The following is a 22,770-nucleotide window of genomic DNA, read 5'->3' on the forward strand; positions in this document are numbered from 1 at the left end:
AGTATTTAATAAATTTTTGTTTTACATTTTTTACACCAATGTAACAAAAGGCAGGAGGGGGTGGGAAGGAAAAGACAAACAATGATCCGTGTTTATGCATATAAATGGGGGAGGGTGGAAGAGGGGGGGGGGGAAAAAAATACATGGACTTCTACAGAAACGTAGCCTAAAGGTCTCAATAGTAAAATGTGGTGCAAAGTAGGCCTCAGAGACTGAAAAAGTTTACAGCTTTATTCATGGGGAGAAGATGGGGTTGCATGGATAGTACTGAATGCAAATTGTGACGTGACGTAACAGAAAAGGGCAAGGGGGGGATGAGTTTTCTAAGAAAGGAATCTAACGAGTGCATGGCATGTCTTGTTAGCATGAAGAGTATTTTAACTTTGCTGCTTTCTCTTCAAAGCCTCCACCAGGTCGTTTTTAAGAGCTTCTTGTTTTGATTTGTCTGCAAAAGTCTGCACAGACCTGCGGGGAAGAAGGAAACGCAAGTCAGAGGCGATGCATTGGAGAGCAGGCGTTTTTAACAGTTCTTCTGGCATGTGAGTCAAGAGGAAGGAGAAGCACCTCAACCCAGGCTTAGAGGAAACAAAACTCAGCTTGCCTGTTTTAATACGGAAAGCAGAAGGCAAAGTGAACACTTCAGTGAGTACATCAAAGCAAAATTCACTCTAGCAAGGACGGCACCAAAAGACACGCTTCCCGAGAGGTTCCGCTCAGCCTCCAGTTGCTGGAGGGAGATTCCCAATTTTTTACGTTACAGACTGGAAAAACCCCAGTGTACCACCAGTGAAGGGTGTTAGCGCGCTCGCTCTCCAAATGACCGTGAGGGGAAGGCAGAGAACATCCAGCCTCTACCCACGAAGGTGTAAAGGGCCGGGCTGGGGGAGCTCCTGAACCTTTCTGCAGACTGTTCACCCAGGGTCGAGCAGCCACGTCAAAACCTCCCTCCAGCGTATTCACCAGTGGGAAAAGCGGCCAGAGTTTCTGTTCTCGAATTTGCTTTTCCAGTTTGTACCTTACCTAGAGTAATTAGCGAACCAAAGCAGCCGCAGAAGAACAGAGATACTGTCAGCGAGATTATTGCAAGGGTTTCCTTTTGCTAAAAAGTTTGGTTGTAGAAAAAAAAGCGACATCTTTTCTCATCTTCTCTCACTGTCCTGGTAAGACAGCTGCAGAGGAACCTCCATTCTCAATGGTACGGTAAGAAATTTCCACTTCTAAAAAAGCCCTCTTAAATATGATCATTAATAGAATAATAATACTAGGCTTTTCAGGAGCTGCTAACACAGAGAAGTGGTTAGGATCCAGTTTGGTAGGAATTTCACACCCTTTTCAGTACTCACAGCTAACTTATTTTGCCTGGATGCTGTCTCCTGTAAACAAGGCTGCTCTTTGTGTCAGTTATTTTCCTAACATTTTTATAACAGTATGTCCATTCTCTTGTCTCTGGAGACTTCTGCTGCTTTAATAAAAATATATACATTTTATATTTGCATTTGTCACAGGCTAAAGAAGTGGTTCTCGGCCATTATCAACAAACAGTGCATTTTCCCCTTCGTCAGCTTAACATGTTTAAGACAACATCTGTAACTCATTAGGAATTGGAGTGGAAGGTTAAGCTGGCTCAGGGTTAGTCACTGCCGTGCGTCCTAGACATTGAGCCCCAGAGCAAATGAGAGCATATGAACAAATTCCTTCAGAGGCTGTGCAGAGCACAAGCAAGTGGAGGCTAGAAATGTTTCAGTAGAGCTTGAGCAGGACTGGATTTCAAGCTCCAAGGAAATTCAAGACACACCAGGCAAACAGGGCATGTGCATGTGGGGTGAGCTCACATTTACTCAGAAGTCACGGGAAGTACCGGTCTTTTTTTTTTTTTTTTTTTTTTCCCCAAAATTGCAAGACTTCCAAGGTTTCATTCCTTTCTGCAGGGAGGACGCTAAGATTACAGGGAGTTTCTTCACTGAAGTGGTGTACCACAGCTGCAAATAAACAAGGGTGCTCAAGGGACAGAGTGCCAGGGCTTCTGGATCGAATCCGTCCAAGCTAATACCACTTTGGGTACGTGACCACGTGCTCCTTTCTTGCTCCCAAGCTAGAGTGCAAAGCGGTAAATCCTGCCACATTTCAGAGCGTGATACTTCAAATGGGGGGAAGGGGAGGAGTAACATTTAAAATAAAAATCACAGCATTTAGTTGGCTGTATTAAGAAATAACCCTTGGGTGAAACACGGATCAAATGTCGTTTATCAGTCTGCGGGAGTTAGGGGTTAGTTCTGGTCTCAGTTATCATGCAGAAGTCTTGGCTGGGTGAGTCCTGGTTTAGTGCTGGCTGTCACACCGCACAGGCAGGGGGTACCTGGATTGGTTTAGTTATCAGGCTGGATGTAGATCTGGCGCTGGGTCAACACTTGAGAAAGCTCCCTCTGCAACTGCTTATACTTTTGGTTGTCGGGGATAGCATCAATAGATCTACAGAGAGCAGTTTAGAAACGAGGGAAGTAAACAGGGAAAAGAACAGTCAGAAGAACTCAGTAACACAGAGCTGGTATTCTGGAAACCACCAGGAGCACACTCAGGAAGAATAAGGGTAAATACATAGGTTAGAAGAAACAGGAAAAAGGCTAGAGGAAAAGTCAAGGCCAAGATGCTCTGCATGTTACCAGTTCTGAGCAGGTCATCTCACCGATGCACAAAGTACTCAAACTGAGCAGTGGGGAGACATAGGAAATAGATTCAATTACAAAAGCTTAAGGCAATGTTCACAAGGAAAAAGACTGTATTACATATTTCCTTTTAACGTTAATAAATGCTTCCTGGCTAAACCCCTGCACACCACAAATGAAAATAGAGACCTGTTATGAAAGCTGGGGTTTGGAAAAAAAAGCCCAGAACAGCTGCTTTCTCAGATACTGTCGACTCCCTCTCCCCATGCTGTTACGAAAGCAGCACGAATATTTAATTAGCACCATTATTCTATCTTCTTTCACATTTCAGTATGTGAGAGAACAGCGGTATACTTCTTTGCGCCATTTGTTTATTCTACATTATCACACTGTGCTAGGAGGTCTATCTGCAGTTAAAGATGAAATGATTTGGCATCACAGTTCTGTACTTCCCTCTACGAGCATGAGAACTATCAGCTTGGGATTTCTATGTAAAATTCCTGACCATAAATGAGCAGGGGTTGAAAAGTACAGTACGGTTTTTCCCTACAGAAAGGCACAGGGGGTTTATTCACTTAATTTGTTCTAGTACACTATATTTTGACCAGCGGTGTTGAGAGAAAGACAGAATTTAAAACAAAGTCTAAAAACCGCAAACCATTAATGTAATGACTTATTTCTGGGACCAACTGACTGTTTTTAAGAACAGCAGAAAGAGAAGTCAGAATTTAAGTACAACTTTCAGGACCGTGAAGAATAAAACTCCTAATTAAAAATAATTCTGAAATACAAGTGTTGCTAATTGGGCTGTTTTCTTCCTGGAGAGGGAACAAGGGGTTAAAACATTGCTTCAAATTTCTATAGTTACAAGGTAGAAGTGTTCCCTAAACTCCACACAACAAATAATGCTTCCAAAGCACAGTGAGGTGAATAATTAAGGACATGAAAAGACTTTGTGTAGGAAAGGGGAGTTCCAGCAAACAAAAGCAGATCGATGCTCAGCTGGGGACAGTACCGCAGGCACTGCAGGGGAACGCAGGGGGTCCACTAGTCGGCTGGAGAGCCCCTTACCTCAGCCCATTAACGATGTCCTTTGTTTTTCCAAAATAAATCTCATTCAGTGTACTTCTGATTTTGTTTTCCATGTCCTAGAAAAAAAGTAAGAAACCAGATCTTTAGTCCTGTCAGTTGTTTTCAGGAACGGTGCAGTTACACTCTTCTGTGCATCGTATGTGTTCATCTTGACGTACAACGCTTGCCACAACATGGTTCAACCCAGCGTATTCCTACTACTTAAATTCTCACAGAAGGCAGTATGACCCTATTTCTCTGCTCTTATCAAGTAAAGGAAGGCTTAGCTCCATCCTCCCTCCCAATTAATTACTCTAGGCTATGAGATGTCTTTCTGGACCACAAGAGGGCAGTTTCCATCCAGCTATCAATTCTTCTGCATTCAGCTGCAGAAAAGGAAAACACATTTCACCCCAACCTTACTCTGTAATTTCCTGGCACTGAACGGACTACAAGTGGCAAGTTGGTCATTTAGCATAACCAACAGGTCAACAGTTTTGTGCTTATGGGTTCCTTTGAATTTTTGAGCTGGTGACTCGTTCATTAAAACTGCATGGCAAACAGTTTTGAGACAGATCTTGTAAATAAGCAGCATTTTTTCATGAGATCACTTTCACTCAAGCCAAAAACTTAAAAAAGGGATCAAAAAAGAAATACCTGCCTTCCTTTCATTTCCCAGTTCCTTTAAAAGAAGCATTATAGCCTAGTTTAGTTGAGAATTTCCTCCTCTCTTGCCAAAGTGGCTATGAAGAGCAAGGAAATCAAGAACACCTTCATACAGGACAACGCATAGAAACAGCAAACTAGTGTTGCACCAAAGCCCTCCTGAGCGGCTAACGCTATCACATCCTTCACTCATCATGCCGAGTACGCATGACTGACAGCTGCCATAAAAACAATTCCAGTGGATTTAACAAGCACTTGCTACACACTGAACTTTCACTTAAAGGGACAGTTCCGTATAACACAACCTGACTTTAAATAATTTCGCCCAAAAGTGACTGTAGAAGCAAATACGGGGGTAGGAAATTGTTACCTAGTTCTCAGGAAAGGACCACTTATTTTACAGGAATGTTATTGCTGTAGTGAGCAGGAGACAAAGTGAAGAGTGGTGTTTTTGTATCTACAAATGGTTGGAAGTCATGCTAGGAGGAGTACCGAGCCATCGAACACTGAGCAACATTCACACGATTGGACTTGATATAATATAAATAAATAACTTGTTTGTAAAGACAAAAGCGACAAAATTCTTAGGCACGGGTCCAAATAAGGGCAAGAGAACCTGCAGCAGGCTCAAGCTGCGGTAGCTTCACAGCACTTACCTCTACCAAGCGTCCGATATTGGCTATGTGTGGAGAGGAGTCACTCACAGTCTCATCTTTCTCCATCTAGAAAGGAAAGACACAGATCCATTGAAAACACAGAAATCTGATGGTAGATGCATGACAGCTTTCCTTACCATAAGAAAGGATGGAAAAACTGCGTCTCAAAATCCTAGAGTAACTACTCTTTCAATGTGCAAACAGACTGGCAACGTACTGAGAAGTTCCCAGAACTTGACAAAGGCTCACATGTTGATAACAGGAACATAGCGTAATAAAAACCACAAATCAAAATAAAACCCTGCTGTAGATCCCTGGTGTAGACAGGCACTACAAAATTGTCATTCCCTACCTACTAAGGAGCTGCAGGAGATCTACGGTAGTGCACGTGTAGCACGACAAGAAGCACAGTAGCACAGCATGTGGATATGAAAACAAGGTTGTTGTTGATGAGATGCACACAAGGATGGTGCTGTCAGTTTAACAGCTGTGAACTATCCCTGCAAAAACAGCTGTTTCTTTTAATCTTCATCTCAAATGCTACTTCCGACCACACGTGGGGCACATTCTCCATTCTCAGGATCTCCTGGCAAAAGATACCTTAGGCATTATTTACCTTCCAGTAGAGAGGGAAGGTGCAGAGAATACAAAAACCACAATTACCTGCAAGACTGGTGATGATCTGAACTACTGCAATAATACGGAAAGAGAAATTTGACAGTTTGTAGTTCTTTTTTCTTTTTAGACCAACATTTACCTAATTATTAGGCGGAAGGAAGTACAAAGCAGTAAGTATGGGCAGAAGGAAGCAGACTGCCTTTTGCAGTAGAAATTCAGAGTTGGATCAACTTAAGTGTATAATGATACCACGCTCTTAGTGTGGTATCTGAACAGGAGACACATACCTGAACTAGGTGAGATTTTTCATCACTAAGATAAAAAATTGGGAGCTGGTACTGCAGAATGCAATACTTGCTTTATTTCATCTGACTTTGCCCCATATAATGTCCATCCAGAGGCCATGGCTGACCATCCATGAGCTGTGCTAGGGAAAAGACCATCTTCCCCAGTTCTTGAGATGAAAATTCTGGCTAGGCATGGACAAGCTGTTGAACAATGAACATCAGTCCCAGGAACCTCAACTGATACAAGATATGCTGAGATGGCATGAAAACAAAACCGGGAGAAAAATGTAGTGGGAAGAACAGTCTTCAAAGGGTTTTACTAATCCCACTGAATTCTCTTATCCATCTGTTCATATCCCTCCCTCAGGGTAGAGTTTAAAAATCTGGGCCAGCTACAGGTTTCTTCTAATAAGCCAAGTCTCTAACAGGCTTGGGGAAGCATGTAATTTAGTTGGAACCCTGAAGGCAAAAGATAACCTAGAAGAGGGGGAGAAAGAACAAGGACATTTAATTTTTCCTTTAGATTGCAGTCAGATTGTTTACATGTAATGGAGACATGCTGCCTGGAGAACGGATCCAGTTGCAGTAGAGGGAGACTATAAATCTGAACTACGCAAACACACATACACATGTTACGGTGAGTTTGGGAACTATCAGCAAATTGACAAAATCTGGGGCAGCCAGGGAGCTGGCAGTGGGTCATTTACTTCCACAGGCTCCCCACTGTGTCTCCTCCACACCTGGACAGGCCAAACTCATCGGTAAGAAGCAGAATCTGAAAATAGAATTATTTTTTTTGCAAAACGTATATTATTACATCTCCATAAAAACTGCTGCCAGAAGGAAAACATTTTTATATGCTATAGAAGCCCAGATGTTACGAGAGGCTGTTTTAATGGAGTTCAGAGTCAGTAAGCAGCCATGTTATACAAACAGCAGAGTTGTTGGGATTTTTAAAGGTTCCTTCCGGTGGCTGTTACTGCACGGACCTAAGCAGAAAGCCTATAGCTGCTTAAATAAAGGGGTTAATTTGCTTTGAGTGGAAATTCCATTCTGTAAGTTGATGTTAACAAGCAGCTCATCTTCCCACTGTCACTCCCCATCTGCCGTTCAGCTCAGCCAAAAACCTGACGCTCCAGAATGAGCCAAGTCCAATCTACATGGCTCAGTCGCTCCTCTCCTGTTCGAGAGATACGCTGCTTGGCTTCCTTGCCTCATTTCCCCAGCCATCTGCTGCAAGTCTGACTCAGAGGGAAACTCACTCTTCTGGGTATATTAAGCTCTCGACGGCTGGTTGGTCACTTTGGCTGTTTCCTGCATGGAATATAGCAGCTGTTTGGGCTTTCTGTAAACGTTATTTGGAGGAAGAGTTAATACGAAGAGAGAAATTTAAGCTGGATAAACACTTGGGTTCATTATGAAAGTGTCTAAAAATACTAGAAAGATAAGAAGGAAACTCATCCACCATTTTGCTCTGAAGAACTGACGACAACATCCACAGCTGCTCTGGCCACGGAGCGACGTGAAAATCTCTTTAATGAAACACAGACCCACACGAGCCAAAGGCTCCCAAGCCACAGGCAGTGGGCAGACTGAAATCTCCAGGTGGAAAATATGTGGAATTATTTGGATTATCAGTGAGGCAAAATTTGGCCTGCCTCTCCAATGCTTATTTCAAACTGTAACTAGACAAATGAAGGTTGTGAGCTCTACAGAGCTTGCAGCTTTGCAGAAATCAGCTGAGAACTTACCTCATCCTTTCATGGTCTTCATGTATATTTACTCTAACCAGTGTAACCAAAGATACCCCATATCCTTTACCAAATTGTACATTCAAAACCACGAGCAAATCTGGAGATGCTACATCAGCTCTCTATGCCGCTAGTCCATACGTGCTCAACTCTTCTACTCTCTCCTTTTCTAAGCCAGCTCTTATATAACTGAACCACTGTAAAATCCATAAGCAAAAATAATTTCCCAGACAATTACTGTTCAGTACATCATCTCTGCTGTTCTCTGCACCCCAAAATACTACTCGGTTAGCAGTTAAAGAGACAGTGCCTCCAGGACATCTGCTGAGGAGGAGCTTAAGGATCGCAACAGCTACAACTTGAAGATCCCTCCGGTGGAAAAACACCCCCCAACGCCCCGCTTAACGCTACAACATCTGGAAGTCGGTGGGATAGGCCTTTACATGAAAGCTCAACTTGATGAAAATATATGACTCTCCTAATTGCAGAGCACAAGCCTCAGAGGATTTACCTATTATGATAAATGGCGGAATGTCTCTGCTGGTGTTTTATTGAGCAGTAATATATCACAGGGCACATCTTCCTGAACGCAGGGAGAGCTCAGTTTGCAACAGGTCAGCCTTCATCCAGCTCTGCAAAATGTTCCACCTTTGCTTAGAGAGTATTTCAAGTATGAAAATCAAAGCACATCTGTGCTGCTTTAATCTGAAATCCCAGGCTTCACTTCCCCTACAACACTATATCCTCCCCTTCCCACACCTCCGTATGTAAACAAACTATAGGTTTTGAGCCAACTTCTTTCTCAGCAAACTTGCACTTCCTCACAATGTTCATCCTGGCTTAGGAAACACACACAGGTTCTTTGTGTGCAACGCTATCTCAGAAAGGCACCTGCTAGTCTTGCTGTTAAGGAGGGGGCTCCAGAAGTCTGGCCAACAAAGTGCAGTTTTGACTATTTGCCAGAAAACGGGAAGGCTACATCCACTTTGCATAAAATGAAACAGGACCATACAGCTGCTCTTACCTTAAATAAAAGTGCAGCCTAATGAAACCTCAAAATTCAGCCAAAGCAATACAGTGCCATGGCAAATGACATAAGTAATTCCAATGTACACAAAGAGGACGGGACCTTAACGTCTGTCAGAGAGAAAATCATCTGCCAAGCATCTGGCTTGAATCAGGAGGCGGGTGGGAGTTACCTGCAGCCATTGGAGAACGTGCAAGGTAATTGAAAAGCTGCCGGCATTTTTCATTTCCCTACAAGCATTTTTTGTAAATTGAAGGTAGCATGTCCTGTCCTTTCCTCTCAGACATACAGCACTTCAATCTGCGGCCCCTCATCAAGGCAGACGGCATATAACACGCCGATCACTCCTTCCCTATCCAAATTCCAGGCTCAGTCCTTGTATTGACCAAAGCCTGCCAGTGTCGGATGTGAGCTGGGAGCTACTTCCTCCATCCTGGCCTGTGGTGCTTCAACTCTGAGCTCTCTTGAGTTGCATCCAGCCTCGTCTCCAGAACAGGCTGAATCGAAGAGCACCCTTGTTTAGTCAACTGTAAAAATAGAAGTTCTCTATCTGACATTGCATGCCTCTTGGGGGGAGGATGATAGCAAGGGAAAAAAAGAAAAAAAAAAAAACAGCTTTCTCCTTCCAGTTCCCTCCAAAAGATGGTCTATAATGTCCTTTGGAATCAAAACAGAGATGGCTATGTACACCGTGTCAGTATTTATGTGTAACAATATATATTGTTAAAGATTGAAAAAAACCCTCACTAGGCAAAAAGACAAGTGTTCTTCCATACATGTATACACACACATTTCTCTATTGGATCAGGACAGAATCTGAAATCCTCTATTGAAATCCTACGTGAAATGCAACAAAACCAAAATCCAACACTCCATTCAGAATACATCACCTGCCATTTTATTTCAGTTAGTCTGTAACTCCAGCTCTTAAAAAGAAACTTCCATAATTGAACTGATAAAGAAAAAGCCTGAAGTTCTCATTTTGAAAACCACCAGGTAAAGCAAATTAAAGCTATATAAAGGAGGTTTTCAACTTCCCAAAACAGGCCGCATCCTCCGTCTACCATGTCTCTCCCTCTCTCTCCTTACTCTGTCCACTTACAACTGTAAAATGGTTGTACAGTTGTTTTCCCCTTATAAACAAAGACAGAGACAACTCCTGTTGTAGCACATGAAAAACTGCATTGGAAAAACCACTGAAAAGTAGTAGTTCAATGAATTGGAAGAGATACGTCAATTTTCAGTGTATGACATTAAAGTAGACATAGGATAGGGACACGACCTCTAACTAGTATCCACCCAGAATGTAACATCACATGGCCCCGAGCCAGGTGTAGGAATACTCAAATACACGGTGTCTTGGAGAGAGAGAGAAAAAAAATTATTCTTAGAAATTCAGCGCAACATTTAGGAATAGCCTAAGCGGGAGCCTTGTAGTAACAAGAGCCTGGGGATATTCAAGAAATGCAAAGACAAGTTTTTCCAAATAGTCTTGACAAAGGTAACAAGAAACCCCATGTTTGTGTCTGATGCAGGGTAACAATATTTCACCAACAGGAAATGACAGCAGAGAACAGCTATTTCTAGACTCTTACTTCTAGATCCAGGTTCAGCTCTACCACGCTACCACACTGTCCATTCACAGAAGAACAAATCGGATTGCTTGATTCCTCGCACCAAGTGTAATCTGCAGACATTAGGAAGGGGAATTACTGAGCAAGTGTTTCCATATGAAGCTGCGAATGCTCCCCATAGCATTTCAGCGCGAGACATGCCCAGCTCTTCGTCGCTGCCAGAGGTGGTGAATTAGGAGGCATTACATTAGCTGTTCCTTTGCGCCTGCTCCTGGCCACCAAGTTAATCATTCCAGTCATCACTCGAAAAATACCCGATTTGCAGCTACGAGGCAAAACTGGTTTCAAAGTAATGGCTCTCAACAGACTTCCCTTTCAAAGCATTGAAAGGATCTCTCTGCCATCAGTTTATAAGCCAGGATATTACAAAGCTTGTGAACACTTCAAAAGCTTCCACTGAAACACAAGGACATCTGCTATTCACATTTTAGGATCAAAGGTGGTCAAGTAGCTTAAATGCTACGTTGGCCAAAACCATGTACAATTTACCATGGACAAAATTATTTCAAAATTATGGTTAGGACATCATATTACTGGTATCAACAAGATAAAACTGTAACATACCATTCGAAAGATAACTAAAACCTACTTTTGGTGCCTGAGTTTGCTGCAGACTGTATAAAAAGCCTACCAAAAAGTAAAAATAAAACCTGCTGTCCTTAGGTAATGTGGCAAACTGGATTTACAGCAAAGTAAGAGCCTTGCAGTCAGGACTTTGGTCCAGCTACAGCTAAATAAATGGCTTGGGACAAACAGCTCCTCCTCACAGAACATACCTCAAGGCAGCATGAAGATTTTAATTTTCTGCCGTGGATTCTGATGAAGCCTGTCCCATTAAGCCTGCTATGGCATCTGCAAACAGAAAATCTCCGGCCCAAAGCTAAATTCTGAAACTCAAGTTTCCATTGTTTGTGCAGAAGCAGTGCATCATTACCCAAGTGGCTTTTTTATGGTTACTTACATTGGAAGCAGGCCCCTGCTTTAATGCATCACATATGAATTAAATGATCTGCTGTTAAAATGATGACAGAAGCATGAATCTCCCCATTAAAGCTTAGAGAGTGAAAGTCAAACTAAACAAGGCCCAGCAGTTCAGGCCAAGGTGTACTGAGGACACCCATTCTCAACAGACTCTTGTTTTCCTTGGCACAGCTCTCACGCACCATAAGGCCACGGCCAGAGTCAAGCCCTTGGCCTCCACTTCACAGCTATGATTTAAAGTATTAGGAAGGCCTGTGATTAAATATTTGTCCGGGTCACCATAACTTGGGTGTAATTACTGCAAACATTTTAAAAGAGTACGCAATGCTCAAAACTGTCTCCAGATGCCTTTTCCCCTCCCTGCTTTTCCACCAGCTTCTTCTGTAAATCAACAATGTGGAAAGAAAAATCACCTAGGTCTAGGGCAAGCTTCCGCGACTGCAATACTAACACAATCTGAGTTCCTCTCTGCAAGCACAGATCCTTCTTTCCTTCGCCTGGCTCAAACCTGTACAAAAACACGAACTGTTTAACAGAGTCTGCATTGTCCTTTGTATCAAAAGCAAGATTCTGCCCTGGGAAGTCTCATAAAGGAGTTTTAGCTACTGCCAATCTCTCAAGTCACTCATGACCATACAATATGCCTCCTGTCCTCCAGAGTTTATTACTCTGCTCGAGTCACTGATTTCCACAGTCCGGATCTTAAGCAACTGCAATTCATCAGCAGCACGAAGTAGGGAGACGGCAACCTTTGGCAGGTGGCTGGGGCAGAAGCACCTTCACCCAGTGAAGTCAAGACCGGCAGATCCTGCCTGTCAGAGACCAAGACAGCAGCACCGTCTGAACAGTCATCAGGCTGGCACCTTCCTTGCGAAAAACGGCACTCTCAAGAGGAAGTCAAAGTAATTAACTCTGGCACAAAACCCCCAAATGTTTAGAAGAGGTTTGTTTTGAGGTTGTTTGTTTTTTAAGAGATTTTTAAAAATCAGTGTCCTGGTACTGCAGGAGGAAAATACTAAAGATACTAAAAACACTAAAAGATAACTGACATCTTTAAGAACAGAAGAATCCTATAGTTAATGCAAAAATACAGGTTCTTTCGTGGTGGCCTAGTCAGCTCTTAAAAGAGACACATAACAAAAGAGGTCATCTTGTATTTTTATAATCCTATTGGAATCTTGCAGTAAGAAAGTGGGCAAATCTTACAGATAAAAATATCTGTCTGGGTAACACATATGGAAGTACAAAAATTCAGGAATACCAAAAGAAAAACTAAGAGTTAAAAGCAAGTCTAAACTCCTGCTGAATGTTTTATATTTTTAATTGAAAGCTATACTGCCATCAAGCAAAGTTCAAGGAGCTTCCTGGTAATTACACACTTATGGCATTAACTGTTTCACTGGGCTGCATACGCAGCAGGAGAATAGATGTTTACACAACACCTCACAAAATCAACTTTTTGTTCCTGACTGGGGCTACTGGGTATACAAATAAGGAAACGTATGCCTTGGGTCTGCAGCGTACACTCATGCCAATATACAGACATACCTGTCTGGTAAGGCTCCCTCCAAGGTTCATGGTACCAGAACCAGTTTTATTAGTCTGCAGCCACAGCATCACTGTGGAGGTCAGCTTGTAATGAGCAGTACGACCACTGGATTTCTCCTAGAAGTGGAAGGATAACAAAAAGGATAGAGACAAAAGGTTAAAATCCCTCCAAAAACTGAACGGTCGCTGGCCCCGAAGACCCCACGAGCTACAGGACAGATATGTATAACTCCACTCACGTAGCACAGTCTGTTTCTTAAAAACAATTTTAAGTGTGCACATTCCCCTAATTTTCCAAAGCAAATCTAGTTAGAGCAATTTAATCTCCTACTACCTTGTTTTTACTACCTAATTAGTGATATTTATCTGTAGACCTTTATGTTAAAAAAAAAATAATCTCAGGATCACATGCACAGAAAGTAGCATACTTTCAATTCTTCTGGGATTCTTTTTGATTACAGCCCTGACTTATCTCTATCCAAATTGCTTCAGGGAATTTTCAAAAATTAACAGGGGAAAGAAGTTTACAGCCCCTAACACAATATTGCATTGTTCAGTGGAACACCTGTGCTCGTTAATTGTCTGGAATTAACTGGGTTTTGTTTTCACTTAGGAATATCAGCTGCCCCAGAGGCTGTACCTGAACCTCCACCACGTGGATGGAATCCCAGCATCCCTTAATCTTCTTTGATCCATCTCCAGCTTTCTTAATGAGGATCACCCCAGCAAAACCATGATCCAGATCCCAGAGGTAGACAGAGGAGACTCCACCTTCAAAATACCTGCAGGACGCAATCCAATAGGCATGTTAAAAGTAAGCAGGATCCAAGCCAGAGTCAGATATCAATAATAATCTTAAATAAGCAGAATCTCTATATCCTAGTAAAGATTTTTTTTTTTTAAGACGGCACACTCTCACCAGTTATATACCTAGAAACACAGCAGTTTAAATCATTTTATAATACAGAGACTTTAATTACAAAAAACTGTACATTTCTCTAAAGGAGAATAAAAGTCTAGTGAGAAACAGAGCTAGTTACAGATTTCTACAGTACTTGAGCAAACAATTCCTCTGATTCCAATTAACTATAACAGCTGGTAAAAGTACAAGCTACAAAGTAGGCTGAGAGTAAGGCTTTATTTTACAGTTTGGCGTTTGGGGTTTTTTTTTTTTTTCCTTTTCTCTCGCTGTTGGAAAAGTCTGGAAGTTCTTTACAACAAAGTCCACTAATTAAGACAAAAGGGAGCAAGTAAGTAGCTTTACGCTGCTGTCTCAAAAGTTTGTGTGAAGCTGACTTACCGATTTATTGCAAAGAGAGTTGAACTAAAACCCAGGTTCTTAGAAATGAAGGGATGCTGTTGAGGTTTACGTATTATTCCAGCTTCAGATACGGAATACAATAGAAAGTAAGTAACTAAATCTCAGTTTCTGGTAGCAAAAGGTACATTTTTAGAAAACTAGCAAAGCAATGACATCTGCAGCACCCAACTCCTCCTTTAAACAGTACTGCTAGGCTCCTTACGTGCCAGATGGACACACTTTAAAGTAATGGTAAACAACCCAACACTGTAGGAAGAAATATGTAGAACCACCAATTTTGGCTTCTAGAAAACAGAAACTATAACCCACAGCATTTTACCAACTGTTTCCATTCTCCAGTTACCAAACAGCCATAAGGACTATCACACAAAAGGGAATACTCTTTCACAGCGCGCAACTCTCAGGTCTTAGCGATGAACTCATGCTGCACAGAATCACCATCTCCCACGAAGAACTAAGGAAAGGAGGAGAGGCAACTTCAGCTGAGCCAGAAGATCAGTGGCAAGACATTTTAGCAGTCAGACGTTTCTACCCTCTTCTGAGCACCTACTGCCATTCTGCAAGTACACGCATAAAGCAGACAAAACACCCAAGAATTCATTGTTTGGAAGAGAGCAAAAGCTCATCATCCAAAGACATGAGGAGCTGCTATGACTGACAGTTCCCAGCAGCTAAACTGGGAGAGCGCCACACAGATTAAACCATTCTACGTTCCTGCCTCTTACTGTCATGAGTGAGATGATCACATAGATCTGCAAGTGTCTGCGTGTTTCTCGTCTTCTGCAAGAAAGGAAAGTATTGCTCATCACCAACATGAAAAACTTGTTGAACCTTCCCACTTTCATGCTCCCCTCCTTTCTAAACATGAGCCTGATAGTTGTTAATGGCATTTAAGATTTGATTTACTGTGCATTTTGGACTTCGTGTATTAGCTTGAAGTATTGCAGATTCAAGAACACTAACCCACCCTTTTCTACAAGTCAGGAGAAAAGATACTGGGAAGTTAATGCAAATGACATAGACAACTTTGAACATTTTCTCTGCACTTACAGATCAGTCCAGTATGTTGCTTAAAGAAGGCAGAGTCACCAAAAGAGCCTCAATTCTTTTTAATCGCATGCATCCGAGCCTGTATCAAAACCAACGCTGACCCCAGGAGGGGTAGATGACTTCATATTAACTCACCACATCAGTTTATTTTTAATGGGTGACTACTGCTACTCATCACCAAGCTTTGCCTGGGCATTTATGTAACAAATACACAGAGCACTGTCCTATGACACTTGTCAAGCCACTGATAACACACCGTTAAAGAAGGAAAGCCCTTTGCTCCACAGGCATGCTAAAGCCAGATTTCCAGCAAGCAATTTAAACCTAACAAACCAACAAACACACTTTTTATATCCCCTGGGGAATTAACAAATGGATTTTGGTTAATGCAGTTAATGGGAATTTCAGACCCGCAGCAAACCTCTTTTCCAATCTAAGCGACCCTTCCTTTGACAGAAGGGCAGCATGAATCAAAGGCCAGAGAGCAGAAGCTATTGTCTATTTCCAGAACATCTTTCCTTAAAAAAAACCCAAACAACTCATTCATATATAGCATAAGTGAATTCACTCAAAATGAACTGGCAGCCACTGAGACCATTACAGTGTGTACAGACAGTTTCCCCATTACCCACTTTATGAGCTTGCTATGAGCATGAAACATTAATTAAGAGAGGGACCGAAACAAGGGTTTTGGAAATTTATTCTTACCTACCGTACTTTGATCCTAATGACATGAAACAGGAAAAAAATAATTTTTATGTGGTTCACCTTTATGAGATTTTACATAAAGGCTTTTGTGGGTATTTTAAGAACGTGCTAAAATGTTGTCTGAAACCACATAAAACCATCTGAAGAACCTCCCGCCAGAACTAACAGTCCACACATGGAAACGCTTTAACTTGCCTTTGTATATTTAATGAATCAAATATAGTATTAATATTGTTTTAAATACCAACATGCTATTTCAATAAAGTTGCTTTGCCATAGCCAGATCCAGTATCTTGAGACTCAAATAACAATGCCAGCGATTGAACTGTTATGAATCCAAGGCACGCCAGGATATATATTAGCCGAAGCCTCCTCTGTGCCTCAGCAACATATAATCACTTCAAAAATTCACTCCTTCATGGGGAGAAAATATTTATCATTGATCATTAAATTAGATTTCACCTTTCCTCACACAGCAACTAAAATGCACTGAAGTGGGATTTCTGAAAACTATCTAAATCTGGAAAGTCATGTTTGGAGAGGGGAACATTCCTTGAAACCTGTTTTATTCAAGAAAAATAAAGTGCTACAGGTTAATTGGCTGCTACATAATAGAAAACTGGATGACAGACTGATTGGTAGGAATTCAAATCTACATTCATGAACTTGGATTTGCTGCAAGAAGGCTGGACTACCTCCAAGAAACCCCTTCACCGCAGATTAAAAAGCAGCACTTATTAAAATCGAAGCAGGAGAGGCAATCAGCTTGGAAAAGGCACAAGCTGATATCTTCTCTGTTAAAGAAATGGATGGGCAAACCAGAGCACAGGCCCACCAGAGTTACATGCAGTAGTTGCAGCAACACACTTTGAAAGCACTACGTAGCTCCCGGATCGAACAGAATTTTCTTTGATCGCCTGTTCTGGATACCCCTGCTCGTAGTACGTTATCCTCCTGCACAAGAGCGGTCGTAAAAGGCAATCTGTCTTTAGAAGCTCGAGTCCTCTCCCAAAGCATCCAAGGCCCAGCATAAAGCAATCAACAGATGCTTTTGAGATGTACAAGAGGTCTGAAGTAAGAGGAGAACTCCAATTCGGATTGGGGAACCTCAGAAACATCCCTAAAGGATAAGCCATTTTCAAAGGACAGCAATTCGATGCCAAGCAATCACCCCTCTTCTGCTTAAGGACATGGATCTCTCCAGCATGTACTCTGGGTCTACCTACAGGCGAAAGTTTGTTATAAAATGATGAAAAAAAACATAGTCTTACGGTTGTCATGTCCCTTTATTAACAACCAAAACACTGCCAAAATGATATCCCTGTCCTCTCCGAGGATAGCCAGTGTTCTTTCACCTCTGGTAAAAATCGCTTTTTATAAATTTGTCCAGGAAGGCGATTAAAAGGCATAAGGCCCAATGTAATCATTCATTCTCTTTGCAAAATTCAGAATAGCATTTCACTCAAAATCAATTCTAGTTTTAACGTCATGATCAAACATTTAAGTTTTATATCCATTACTCATCAACCACAGAACTCCTGGAAAAAGCTGTTTTATACAAAAAATGTCACACTTAAGACTGACCTACTTTACTAATGCAAGAATAAAAGAAAATATTTAAGCTAAGAGTGATCCAAAGCTTTATGAAGTGTTTGAAGTTTAAGCGGGTGGAGACACAGGATGGAAACTTGTTTAAGGAACTCGAGCTGTATCCATGAAATAGAGAGACTGTGGCCAGAACAAAGCTGTAACTTCAAGAGGGATGTGATAGGGGAGGAAATCCCCCAGCTTCCAACATAGACCTCAAGAAAGGAGGACAGATTAATCACTTTGTTTTACCACTAAAGGGCAGACCAGAAAAGGCACCGTAACTTTCCCAGATACCATTCTACTTCTCACAAGCCTTGCAAATGAATGCTGGACCCTATACTGAGAAAATGAGTTTCCACCACACAGCAGTAAAAACAAGCTATGACTTTCAATCACACTTCAGAACCAAATCACTCATCCATAAAAACACTTGTGTATTTTCCAGTAAGTAACCGAGAGCCAGAGACACTGGGTGGGTTTTTGCATCTGACTTACGGCTTTTGCAGCACTAAGCCACAAAACCCTGATGCCAAAGTACCAATACCTGGAACCTCAGGCTGGCTATGCAAACCTTCCAAAGAGTTGCAAACTGCCTCGTTTAAAGCAGCAAAATATACTTTCTTTTTTTTCCCCTAAAGGTTGCATAGCTATTTCTTCCAGCTACAGAAGTTCAGCATAGAAAGGGAAATGTCTCCATCTATTTAGATCAACAGACTTCCAAGAAACCTGTCATTTAAAAAACCTACTCCAAAGGAAAATATTGAGCATTCAGCTACAAAATGTTTTCACATGAGTGACAATGACTAAAGTCACAATCTGAGAAGCTAGTGTCTAACAGCAACCCAAAAACATTACCTAAAAGACTAGGTGAGGAAGCAGACATTTCAACTATTATTAAAACAGATGACTGTAATGGCAAGTGACTTGGCACAATTTTCACAGAGTCCTTCCTCTATGCCTGCAGCCTGTCATTTCAAACCAGCACATAAATAGCAACAGAAATATGAAGGAAGTGGCAAGTTTTGGCAACCCACCCTCCACCAAACCCAAAACATTGCTGAGGTGTTCATTCAAATCACCTGCCATCTTGTAGCTCGAGCGAGGGGAAAAAAAGTCTTCAGGACAACATCAAGAGATCAGAGTTGTCACTAAATAATTTTGTTGCCTAGGTCCTCCACCCAGCTTTCTAGTAATGAGGCTCATGAGCCTGCTCTTTAATAAAAAGGACAGGTTCATACCAGGAACTAACCAGGATGTAACACTTCTCCCACTGGCCTGAGTACAGAGGATTTACAATTCCTCTCTCCCTCCTTCTCCGGTCCCAGGAGCGCAACTGTATAACACTTTCAGAATGTTACCTAAATACTTAAAATGAAGAAGGTAAAATGTTTGTGTATACAGACCAGCTGTTTTTCACCACAGTTTATGAACACGGCCCGAAGTATGCTTGTGGACTCTGTACAGGTATTTTACAGAAATTCTTCCCAGCATACACAGGTGCAAAAATCCCTCGAGCAAACATACCAATCTAGTTAGGTATGTGTAACTTCAATGCCAGTTGTACTTAAAAGCACACATCTGGACCATGGTGGGATGACTCAAACTGCGAAGCAGAGTTGTGAACTGCAAGAACTCTGCAAGGAAGGAAAGCAGTATCCAAACAATGGGATCCTGAAGGCTAAAAATCTCCCAGAACCTCCCATTTTGTGATTTCTAGTACCTTTCATTTTTAAAAAAAAAAAAACAAAAACAAACATGTATTGCTCACATTTTCCTTACCATCCAATTGCTCTTGGCAGATGGAAACTAATGACCAAATCCCTTTTGAGAAGTCACCTGGAAACAGTTCCATTAGCCACCTAATAAGCAAGACAATGGGTCACTTTGTAACACGTCCAAACGTATAACCGGTTCATTAACTACCAGGAAGTGCCGACTGCTTACAAATCTTTCACCCGTACCCATCCGTTCGGCCAGCCTGCTTTGCGGAGACAGCCCACTGCTTCATCCACCGACAGTCTGACACATTTTAGACTCTGCCAGCTATAATTCAAATATGGGTAGGAGGGGAAAAGACAGCAGCAGCAGTCTTCTGTGTCATGTATTAAGTTTGCCAAAGTCTGTGCAGGCTACAGATTCCATGTGACATACTTCTTTCTTCAAATAGCCATGTATCAGATATGCTACAAGATGGCTATTATTTGTCAAGTTACTCTGTCTTCAATTTTCCATTATTAAAACACCGTACATTTGTGAGAGCACGACATAAACTTCCCTAAGTGCAAGCACAGCCATGTAGTGTTAATCAGTTCAAAAATTCCAGATCATAGTAAACTGACATTTTAAAATTTAGCCTCACTCCATTTTTGAAAGCATGTAAGTAATTTCTTACTAGGGTTTAAAACCTTCAGAGAGCAGTGTTTGAGGATAGCGCTGCATCATCAGTGCTGACCTCCTAATATAAGCTTTCCCTCTCCAGTGTTCAGATTTTATGTAATCACAGAGAAGCGTGGGAACCCAAGGGAAAGACTCCTCCTCCACTGAATATCTCAGATTCAGAAGATAAGAATGTAGTCTGTACAGAGCTGCTCCAAAATGAAGCACCCAAAGAAAAAAAAATAAGTAAGATGAAAAGCAACTAATGTAGTTTTCACAGCATGACAGTATGCTTAATTTTTCCCTCTCTCAAATTTGCTCTAATCTAGGTAATATATATCAACAACTTCAATATTGATTCTTTTCTGAGTTTTGAGCTGCCCATGGGCAAGTTAAGGAAGGGACCCCAACACTGCTCTGTTTACTCTTAGGTCTAAACGATTTCCTTGGGAAAACATCATGGTTTTAATTTTAAGAGCACACGAACATTAAAGCAGCGAGCATCTTGGAAGTTTAGGTCTGTCTTAAGAGACTTCATCTTGTACTTATCAGTCTAACCCGGAGGCAAGAATCTCACAGATGACATAATCCTGATGTCACACCCTATTGTGCAAAACCCTAGCCAGCAGTGAGATGGAAAGTCAGGTTTCCTTAGTGCTAGGATGCATAACAAATGCATCTGGATTCAATCTGCAGGGCCCTTGCTGTGAAAACCACAGTAACTATCATGCCCAAGAGAAAGCCATCACAAAGGGCTAGTAACCATTAATGAGGAACAGTGAGCTAATGGCAATAAAGTCACTTCAAAGCTTTCCATGGGTTCTTAGTTTAGGCAAACTAGGTTTACATCTAAACACAGACGGAACGCTTATATAAAGAGCTCACAGCTGCCTAATCACTTTGCAAGTTGAAAGTTGCACTGCAGGCTGCAGGAATCGAAGCTCAGCAACTGCTCCCCCGTGCACGACGGGCATGAGCACTGGCAGGCTGTGCTAAAACCAAAAACACTAATTACATCTCTTACATCTGGTGCTCTCCTTTTATTTACTTGGTGGAATAGGTGCTGTTCCATGCACAAAATAAATCAAATTTGGTCAAACGTATAAATATAGCAATTGTTACAAACCTTGAGAGAATGCAAGGTATTTTCAAAATTGGAGAGGAATTAACTCCACTCAGAGTATCTCACAGTCTATCAGACCAGGTAAAGAGACATATAGGACCAAGTAGAGGGATATACAAAGGCACAAAAGCAGAAGTTAGGTGACAAACTACAGCAGCACTCTGAAAGAGTTAAAGTCTAAGGGCAGCATGAACAGAGGTTTGCCATTTTTTCATACCAAGACAAGTAGACAAAGGCTATTATCAGAAGTGGTTCAAGCACACAATCCAAAACAAACTAAGAAAAAAGGTAAAAACAGCTAAAAAGGGGAAAGCTATTCAGTAGCTTACAGGACATTTGAACATACTCGGTAGTTGAGACGATGGCACAGAGTTCAGTGGTGAACAGCCACAGAGTCAAGCCAAAATGAGACATCCCTGAAGTAAATTGAGGCTCTTCAGTGAGATTAAACACACTGAAGAGTCAGCCCTGAGCATGGTAAAAATTAAAGGGTAAGCTTGTCTGTCACTGGGACTTCACTACTGTACCTGACCAGCAGTTCAGTCCCTTCAAGCTCTCTAGCAAAAGACTCCTGAATCTACATGTTCCTGAAGGCACACACATACAGGAATTTGCTGTAGCCGTTCCTCCTCAAGTGGAAAAGAGAAAGGTGATGGATGTTCAGTTTAGGCAGTATCTATGCTGCAAATGCTTGGTTGGCAAGGGTACCATCCTCAGCACTGCTAACACCATCAAAAATTTGAGTGACTAACTCCCACTTCGGATGGGATTCCAATCCAAAATTCAATAACAAGAGGATTACACACAATGAAGACATTTTAAAGGTCAATCCTCTCCCAGACCTCCTTCCGCTCCTACCAAATTCCTTGTCCAGAACTCTAATATAACAAATTGAAAATGGATCAACATCAAAACACAGATAGAAGCAGAAGTTCAAAAGGCTTCATGGCTTACTCTGTGAGGGAACTCAAAACCTTAATCAATAAAAACATTTTCAGGAGCAGAATGATTAAGAGGAGCAGTTTATCTTTTTTTTTTTTTAAAGCTGTTAAAAATCAAAAGTACCAATAAATCCAACTTAACCCAAGAAACAAAGAGGTAAGGAATAGCTTTCTAAATGTATGCCAGCTTACTAAACCAGTCCAAAGTTGCCAGAACCCATCTTGTTTGTAGAAATATTCAAATCAGCAGCATCCTCCCCCAGGGAGGTCTATTTAATCACTTCAGAAACGTTTTCTTCCAGACAACAAAGAGCAATTAGATTACTTTAATTAAAGCACTGATTATCTCCAACCCAAAACAACAGAACACAGAATCTCAAATAGATAGATTTATCCAGATGCCCTGGTCCTCATTATGCTTTGATTTCAATCAATCGCACACACACGTCAAGCAAAAGGCAATAAATTACAACCATGTGTTTGAAGAAATTATCTTCACGATATTGGAAGTGGAGAGCCAAGGCTCTAACCGAATGGTGTAAGATATTAGACTTCCATCTGGGAATAATAACCTACTGAACAAAAACATACCAGGGCATTAGCTCCAGGCAGTGTCTGAGTTAAACCTGGCAGCAGGAGATCAAAATTAAACAGTTGTTTTTTGGGAAAGTGACATGCATTTTGGTAAAACAGATAACCAAGAAATATGCTTGTTGTTTAACATATATAATTGAGAGGGAATGAAAACCTAGGATAATT

General features: G+C 41.5%; 1 protein-coding gene across 1 annotated transcript in view; it reads right to left on the reverse strand.

Moving 5' to 3' along the window:
- Window positions 1–429: 429 nt before the first annotated feature.
- CAPZB (capping actin protein of muscle Z-line subunit beta) overlaps window positions 430–22,770 on the reverse strand; it is a 60,177-nt gene continuing 37,836 nt past the window's right edge. Inside the window, exons 5-10 of the mRNA XM_059829943.1 lie at window positions 13,543–13,684; window positions 12,903–13,019; window positions 5,057–5,122; window positions 3,735–3,811; window positions 2,357–2,469; window positions 430–465 (exon numbers count right to left, since the gene is read on the reverse strand). Of these exons, the coding sequence (XP_059685926.1) occupies window positions 2,367–2,469; window positions 3,735–3,811; window positions 5,057–5,122; window positions 12,903–13,019; window positions 13,543–13,684 (505 nt within the window). The 3' untranslated portion in view covers window positions 430–465; window positions 2,357–2,366. The remainder of the gene's footprint in view (window positions 466–2,356; window positions 2,470–3,734; window positions 3,812–5,056; window positions 5,123–12,902; window positions 13,020–13,542; window positions 13,685–22,770) is intronic.

This window comes from Gavia stellata, chromosome 27 (genome assembly GCF_030936135.1).
Source record: "Gavia stellata isolate bGavSte3 chromosome 27, bGavSte3.hap2, whole genome shotgun sequence".
Classification (NCBI taxonomy): Eukaryota; Metazoa; Chordata; class Aves; order Gaviiformes; family Gaviidae; genus Gavia; species Gavia stellata.